Source organism: Neltuma alba, unplaced genomic scaffold (assembly GCF_004799145.2).
Source record: "Neltuma alba isolate B1F8T4 unplaced genomic scaffold, ASM479914v2 tig00011308_pilon, whole genome shotgun sequence".
Classification (NCBI taxonomy): Eukaryota; Viridiplantae; Streptophyta; class Magnoliopsida; order Fabales; family Fabaceae; genus Neltuma; species Neltuma alba.
In genome coordinates, this window is record NW_021636017.1 from 49,328 (window position 1) to 58,159 (window position 8,832).

At 34.1% G+C, this 8,832-nt stretch overlaps 1 protein-coding gene across 1 annotated transcript; it reads right to left on the bottom strand.

Annotated features, from left to right (window-relative positions):
- Positions 1 to 7,429: 7,429 nt before the first annotated feature.
- On the bottom strand, positions 7,430 to 8,572 carry LOC114711740 (acidic endochitinase-like). The gene has a single exon (XM_028896171.1). The coding sequence runs from the start codon at positions 8,551 to 8,553 to the stop codon at positions 7,570 to 7,572; it is 984 nt and encodes a 327-aa protein (XP_028752004.1). The 5' UTR covers positions 8,554 to 8,572; the 3' UTR covers positions 7,430 to 7,569.
- Between the last annotated feature and the right edge of the window lie 260 nt (positions 8,573 to 8,832).

An 8,832-nucleotide genomic window follows, 5' to 3' on the forward strand; every position in this document is an offset into this window, starting at 1 on the left:
ATAAACAGCGAACCCTAAAACTAGGGTAGAAAAATTCCTGGTTTAAAGAAAGAGAAGAATTAGTAACTGGCTATTTTCTAGGAGTCTTTATGCTGAGTGTTGTAAAGTTTGATGTAATGTTTAAAATAAACACCGGTTGTCTTGTGTTGATGTAGCTTTTGAAACTAGTTTCTATATCAACCAATGTTAAAATTTTGTCCTAGCTATAAATAAGGTCCTCTTGCCCTCAATTTCATTGTCTCAGAATATGGGGATGCGCACTCTCACCTTTAGAGCTGTGGAGAGATACCATGGAGTGCTCAAGTTATCTTTTGTTACTTGCCATTATTGTCTCCATTCATTCCCATTGCCTTTGCCATTTTATTCTCACCATAGGTAACGTAGTCTCCATTTTATTTCTCCCCTGAGCTATTTGCTTAAACCCTAATATTACTCTCTTTCTATATGAGATCAGCTTTGATTGTCTGTTGTCATATCTCAAATTTTAGGCCTAGAAGTGCAAAAAATAACTTAAAATGGGTAGGCTATCAGACTCTTTTTGGAAGGACTCCTATAAATTCGTTGAAAGTATAGAAGAATTCTCATGGACCAGATTGCAAAATAAAAGGTTTCTGGGATCAAGGGATAGAGGAAGTCAGAGGCTAGCCAAGTATGATAAATGAGGATGAATATGGGCTAAAGGTCATGTTAGAGGCCTCAATGAGATAATTATTGAGGTTAAATCCTAGCAAGGACCAAATTGTAATTTTGAAAAATTTCGAATCGAAAAGGGTAACGATGAAAAATATGCCTGAAATTTTAGAAAAATATCATAAAATGAAAAATGAGCTATACAGGCCCATTTAGATTTAAAAATGATGAAAATACCCCCAAAATGTATTTAAGGAATTTTTAGAATTGGAAATTTTGCCTAACTAGGAAAACATTAATCAAAGTCAATTATTTTAATTATATGGGGGCCTCAAATAATTAGACAGAAATATGAAAAAATTATTTTGAAGATGGTAAAATATTATAAAATTATTCTTGACCCTTGAAAGTGAAGATGTTGGCTTTGAAAATATTTAAAGCCGAATATTTGCTAAAAATGGGTTATCTTGGAAATGTTTATAAGAGATATCTAGAGGTCGAGTTTTGATTTGAGTTAAAAAAGAGAGAATTTTCCCATAATAAAAAGGGATTAATAAAGCAAAAGGATGGACTTATAGAATCAGGAAAAATTAGAAAGCATTTTGTCAAAGATACAGTGGAATAAAATAAATTAATGTTTCCCTTTTAGACACACAAATACAAAGGACACATTTACTTTTAATAAGAGAGGGAGTGTAATAGAAGAATAAGGATATTAGAACACATGTCAATGCTATTGGGAAAGTTAGGACCGAAAAAGTACCCGATACGGTATGATATTGTAAGATTAATAGAGGAATAATCTAGGGTTTGTTTTTGGACATTTTTTCTTATTTTCCCTCCATTTTTGTTCCATTTTTGTGAGGAGGATGGTGTTGGAATTATAACACTTGTCAAGGGAAAAATTAGAAAAGGATAAGAGATATTTGGATACCAAACTACTCTTCAATTTGGTTAAGAGCACATAGGAGAAATTAGAAAAGGGACATATGGCATGGTAATTGGACTCTTGGCAAGACACTTGAATACAAAATATAATCATGAGACACATGGCATGGTAACTTGAATTAACCCTAAGGGTAAACTTTAAGCAAGTCATTAAAAATACCCTCCTCCTTCCATTCTTTGAGAGAATTTTCAGCCAAGAAAGGTCTTGAGGGGGAAGCATGAAATGTTGAGGAGAGAAAGGAGAAGAGGAAGAATAAGAAGTCTTAAGCCAAGTCAAGCTTCAATAAAAGATAAGATTGTGGACTTTGATGTAGCTTATGTTGATATTTGTGCTGTTAAGCTTGACTATGGTTTTTGATGAGTTATGAAAGCATGAAATCTTATGATGACATGTCCAACTATGATTAAGTTAAGAAAAGGATTGACTGAAGTTAAATTAATGATTAAGAGGAGAAAAGGAGTAGTAATTATAATCAAGTGGTTTTGTGATGAAATTGGAAAGAATCCAACTTCCCCTTAACCTTGTAGGATTTTGGCCAAGACTAGGGTTTGAGTAGTAATTATAATAAAAAAAACACCCAAAAAAGTTGTAGCACATTCTCTTAACGGTCAAAAAGAAATGCAACAACCTTTAATAAAACAAAAGAAAATTAACAAGCACAACTACGATTTAAAGCTCGAAAGTGTGATTGAACAAAGTCTCTCTATATTCTACGGGAACCTTTCCAAGGTGCTTGGTAACGACAGCTTTCCCACGTCTAACCACCTTATGGTATTGGGTTATCATATCCACATAAAACACAGTATCGCTATGATTTGTGATACTTAAGGTGTATTGGCACAGGGCATCATGCAGATTTCCCACATATTCATAGTCAAAGGTGTCCCTCTTTGCCACTTTCTTGATCAATTCTCTGTCAGTTTCTCTGTCCACTGCTTTGTTAGTGGCCTTGACGGGCAAGAGCTCCTCCTTATTGCCTTTTATATCTGTGAGGGTATTAGAGCCTTGACCAGACAAAGCTTTCACCCTTTTGTTAGTGCTCCATGCTTCTCCACTTTTCGTATTGTCAGTTTTGTTATGAGATAATAGAGAATAAGAGAGAAAAGTCTTGAAATTGTGACTAGCCATGACTTACCTATAACTCACTATATTGAATTTTCAATTAAGGGATTTTTTAAAAGAACTAAATAGGGAGAAAAATGCAAAAAAAAAGGTTAGAAAACATGATAAATGCAATAAAAACACGCATATTATTTGTAAAAATGTCCAACATTATCAATATGAAGCTCATGAATTTAGAAAATTTTTGGATCAAACTATGTCTAAAAAGGACCTCCCAAGCACCCTCACGCACCCCTAGACACCCTAGGATTTAAAACTTCATGAAAGATGAAAAAATTCCAGTGAAGCCCACTCTCAGAGGATGGCATGTGACATACATGCGCAATCATGAGGACCTCCATTGCCTCAGGATAGCACTTTGTTGGACTCCACGTGTCGTCACGAGCATAGTGGTGTTTTTAGGTTGACCATTAGGCTTAGGGGTGGGTCTCACATGCCACATAAGCATGTGGACCCACCTCTCCCCCTTTTTCATTTATTAAAATTTTTTTTAATAAAAAGACCCTTTTTTTAACCGGATCCAGGCCCTCTGTTTTTTTTTAAATAAAAGACTATTGGGCTAAGCAGCCCAGTACGCTGCGTTTCACTAAAGGACTCGATTTTGGAGACCAAAAAAGTTCTCTTCCATGAACATTGCGGCCGTGATACAGAAGCGTTGGGCAGCATTTTCGGGTGAAAGAAAAACATTGAAAAAGGTTGTTTCTATTAGGTTTGTGATAAAGCTTTACCCATTTCCCCAAAACTTCTATGAAAGTTTCATTCTTTCATTGCATTCAGACATTTAAAAAAAAAAAGCTTTATGAAACTTAAAACTTCCCAAAAACAAGAACCTTTGTCAATGTGAAAGCAACAACCAAAAGCAAAGAAAAACTTTCAGCAACTAGGAAGGCAATAAATTAGAAGCATGAAGCCAAAAAAAAAAATTCATTCCCTTCAGGGAGAAAAGAAAAGAAAGAATTTTTAAAACACATTTAAACATAATTTTAGTAAGCATGTGTTCTATAAAAAGAGTGATTTTTTCTCATGCAAATAACAGATATATGAAGGGGGAAAAACAGCAGCAAAAAAAAAAAAAGGAAAAAGAAATAACACATGTAAAAGAAGCACAGCCATAGGATTAGGCAGGCTTTGATGCCAATGATGGAAATAATATAAATAGAGAAAGGAAACATACCGGGTCAATTCCGGGTCGTGATGCCGGTAGCTCATAGATAAGAATGGTATAGTAGATACACCAGAGAGAGGAGAAGAGAACACTGGAAAACTTAACAATTGGGGGTGAAATAATGGGTAAAGGCACCTTCTATTTATAGGGTCAGGATGACCCTTATTTCAGGAAGGTGCAATCTTCCTTGTTTATTGTGGGATAATATTCCGATTCCACAATCGATAATTAATGTCCAATTGATTTCTCTCCAATCAATCAAGTACATAATGTTTGATTGAATATTCTCTAATCAATTATTAATTGCTTCTGATTTATGATTGATTTTTTTAATCAGGGAGATTCTCTTCTCTTGGATCAAGTAGTTCAGCCCATTAAAGGGAGATTTGGGCCCAATGTCTAACAATATCCAATAATAAAATTGTTAATATTTCTTTTCGTTATTGGCCAATATGTGTCCATCCGACGTTATATTATATTGGACATTTGTAACCAAACCCAAGGGCGCGTGGTCCCCCCCTTGACGCAAACTGATATAACAAAATGGATGGAACCAATATCCAAAGGCTCGAGGATCATATGATTCTTATTTTCAGTTCTTTGATTAGCTAACAGGCCATTATCAAATTTTTTCCCTTTGCCATCTAGCTAATTAATAACCAATATCACATTTTAATTTAACCTTCGATACTAACCTTTTTGTCTTTTTGATAAAGTTTTATTACATGTTATCATATTCCTTCAAACCATATTCACTAAAGAAAATATTTGGTGGCGGTTGTTTGTTTGTAGCGATTTCTTAAAACTTATTATTCTTCTTTAATAGCAAAAGATTAATTCTTGTAGGTTCTTTGATGTAATTCTCCCTAAAGTATAGACTTATTGTTTCTTTAATTTATCCAGCGCTGGTTCAATTTTTTCGCTTTACGCCGGGACTTGACTCTACTTCTATATACACTCACATGGATGAGAACAAAATGTCAGATCAAATTTGTCAAACTTAATAATTATGTGGATTGGTATGAATTAATCAAGGGTAAAGTAATATCCATCACTCCAATGGTATCTCTTAGTACACAGTGTCCAACATGCTAATCTTATTTATGATTTAAGAAATTGAATGTACTATAGATAAAATTAGCATGCTGGAGGTGCCCAAAAAAAAAAGAAAAAGGTGCTTGATACACTATAAATAAAGTAGAGTGCTGGATGTTACTTTACCTATTAATTAATGGGATTATTTATTTTAAGGGTCTTCTATGATAAGTTGGGTGATACTATTTCTATGTGATGAAGATCAAAGAATCTCTTATAAGAGTCTAGAATCAAAGACCATGTTGTGTTGAAAAGTCTGTACTTTGTCAGGCTTTCAATGACAACATCTAATGCTGATGATAAAAGTCTATAATCTTTTAGACTTTCAGTGGCGAACTTCCAATATTGTTGCTAGAAATCTTAGTTTTAGTGGTGATCTTTTAGAATCACTGTTGCAAGTCTAACTGTAAGTTTGACTGTGTCAAACTTTCGACGACAACACTAAAAATTATCGCTGAATTTTTTTTTTTTGGTGCCGACCTGAAACTACACTGTATCTATGGAGCAAGGCTCTAGAAAACTTCCGTTATGTGATGTATTGTGTGATTCGTCTTGTTGGTGGATCACTCTCCCTAGTTGTGATGAGTATAGGCCTAAATAAAAAATCCCCAGTTATGGGAAGTAGACATGTTATTAAAAGATAATACTCTTTTGGTCTTAAAAATAAGATCTATTTTGTAATATAAATTAAATTATACTATAAAATGAGTCTTATATTTAGGATCAGAGGAGTATCAAGCAAAGAGAAGGTCCAACATAGAAACTCCATAATTTTAAGGTAAGAACATATTTTTAAAGAGGTTGTTCATTACCTAGAAGACAGGAGGCCTTACATCATTTTCCTCCCTTTCATTGGATGACTCATGCAAGGACGAATAGGAAACTGCCAACGATGATAAATCTCTCTCTTCTTTTGTGGGGTTTCGGTTTCCCCTTTTTCTACCGAATTCGATCTAGTTGAAATTTATTCACAATATCATGTTATTTAATTAGGAGTTGTGCGAGCTACATGGTTTTGCATATACTGCCTCTTATCCTTAATATAAAAATTAGTTTGATATTTAATTTGGTCCTAAATATAAGACTAAATTTTATTTGTCTCTTATATTTATTCATTTTTTTCAAATAAAAATAGTCCTTGTAGTAATTGTACATGTTAAAAGTTTTATCAAATGGTAATTCTAACTAATACATATAATTAGAAAGGATATTTTAAGAAAGATAACACTTATTTATTACAAATAACAAACTTAACAAACTTTCTTAATCTATTTAAATTAGTCAACTAACTCTTATATAATTATATATTGGTTGATAAAATTAAATAAACATATTTCTCTAGTTTTGGAGGAAAATACGTATTATACAAATTTTATTATATATATTTTGCATGAAATATATTTCATATGATTGAAATATCAATCTCATTATTCATAAGTATGAAATATGCATTGTTTAACTGAGTGGGAGCTTCGAATTATGAGTTATCTAAAAGTTATAATTAAAGGGGATTATGTTAATTGAGGTTGATTTGAATCCTCAAATGTATGCTTCGTTTACTGGAGCCATTAACATAGATTTTCGTAAATTGATGGCTAGTGATAATTTTTTTCCTTGTGTTATGAATAAAATAGTCTTTATATGTATTTCCTGCGTATACAAAAATAAAGGTCTATAATATAAGAGCTAATTAATTAATTTAGGTAGATTAAGGATGTCAAATAAATCTATTAATTATAACAAGTATGATATAATCTCTCTAAATTATATTATCCCTGTATAATATTAGATTATATATTAATTTATCAGTTAAATAAATTAGTTCAGAAAAAATAATATGAAAGATAAAGAGGACTAGAGCCTTATACAACAACTACAAAGCTTAATCCAACTAGGTGGCTTGGGATTGGTTGAGTGGATTGCACAGCACCATTTAGTTTTATCAACGACCAAATCTTTGGACATGTCAATCATAATATTTTACTTAATAACTTCATTGAGTGTTCTGTTATATATTTAGGCCAAATATAACCTCTCTCTAGCACTTATATATATATATATATTAACAAGAGGAGGGCTGGTTAAAAAAAAAAAAAAGAATAGGAGGGGATTTTATTTATATAAAGCTTTGGATATAAATTGTTTGTGTTTCAAGTGAATAAAAAGAGTGGTACAGCAGCATTCATGATATTATTTCTTAGGAGCATCCAGTATTCTAATTTTACTTATAATACATCAATGTTATTTTCTTGGTGCATTTAGCTCCCCAAAAATTTTTTTTTTACATTCAGCATCTTAATCTTATTTATAGTTTAAAATGTTGTGTGTACTATAAACAAGATTAAGGTGCTAGAAGCACAAAAAAAAAAAGAAAAGAAAGAAACAGCAGGGTGCTAAATACACCATAAGTAAGAGATGCTACTTTATCCGAAAAAAGAACTCAATGAACAGTTGCTCAAAGCTCAGAATTATAGAAGTGGATCTTTATTTAAAGCAAGAGCTATTACATGGTAGTAGTCAAACATACATACATCACACTCGCACACTGGCATGCTAGCCTATAGCTTGCTGTTATTTATATATTTATATGTAGTACGTGTCATGCATCTTACACAGATTTGGCCAAGAGACTGTTAAATCTCCTCGATGCGGCAGCCTGGCACACGCATTCACAAACCTTCGTGCCAAAAGCATCCTTAATCTCAGTACTATAACCAGTTTCCTTATCATAATACCTGTTCCAGAGCATGATTCCTCCGAAGTTTGAAGATTCCGTCACGGTCGGAAGAACTTGAGACTTGAGCTTTTCTGGTGGTATGTAACCATAGGATGCTGCAGATGGCTCATCTGATGCTACTAAGCCTAAGAACACTAAGGTATCAGCTAAAACTGGCTTCGACGTCCATGTGGACCATGATTCAAGAAGGTTTGAGAAGTCGTCGTTTCCTAAATATTCACATGTGGCCCATTCACCGAAGTATAACACCCAGAGATAGTCAAAATCACCTTTCTCGATTGTGCTGTCCAAGGTGGTATGGCAATATGGGGCTCCTGATATGTATATCTTTCTGTCGGTCGAAGCCCTAATGGCCGCCACGAGCTTGTGCCATGGCTCAGAGCTGTATTCGAAGTGGGCAATATCGATGCCGTCTAAGGCCACCGCTCCGAGAGGGCCTGATTTGCCGCTGAGAAAGTTATCGGAGAGATACTGTGCCAAGGAAATAGGGTCATCGACGGCATCTATTTCAACGGAAAGAAAGACTTGGATGCCTTTGTTGCTTTGACAGTGACGAATTTGCGGCGCTAGGACTGTGCAATCGCCGGAAGGACAGTGGTCTCTCAAGTCTAAGTATCTTGTGCTGCCGGAGACATGGAGGTAAGCGATGACGGTGGTGTTGTAGAGATCAGCGTCGCATGCTTCGGCTAAGTTTCCTTCATCGGATTCACTGTTTTGTCCCCAGTAGACGGCGATTTTGCCACCGGTTTTTTCTGTGGGACAATCATCGGCATGAGAGGGCTTGACGATGATGATGGACGATAGTATGAGGAGGGAGACAAGGAGAATGAGATCAACTTGTTTCTTGGAAGCCATGATCGATGATAGGAGAGGGTAAGATCGAGGTTTTTTTCTTGCTTAACTTTGGGTTTCATTGTGTAATGGATGATGCCTATTTATAAAGATAGGGCATGCATGGAAAGGACAAAAGTGCCAAAAAGAAATTTGATATAGGAATTGTGATAATATAAATTTTTCCATCAGCTCCCTGATATAAGAACAACTAAAATTTGGATAGACTAAAGAAGTCAAATAAATTAAAAAAAAAAAGAATATGATTTGATCTTCTTAAATCAATTCTATGTAATATTAGAT

What these genes read in the sequence shown, in the direction of transcription:
- LOC114711740 (XM_028896171.1), bottom strand. Translation starts at nt 8,553, where the DNA reads ATGGCTTCCAAGAAACAAGTTGATCTCATTCTCCTTGTCTCCCTCCTC.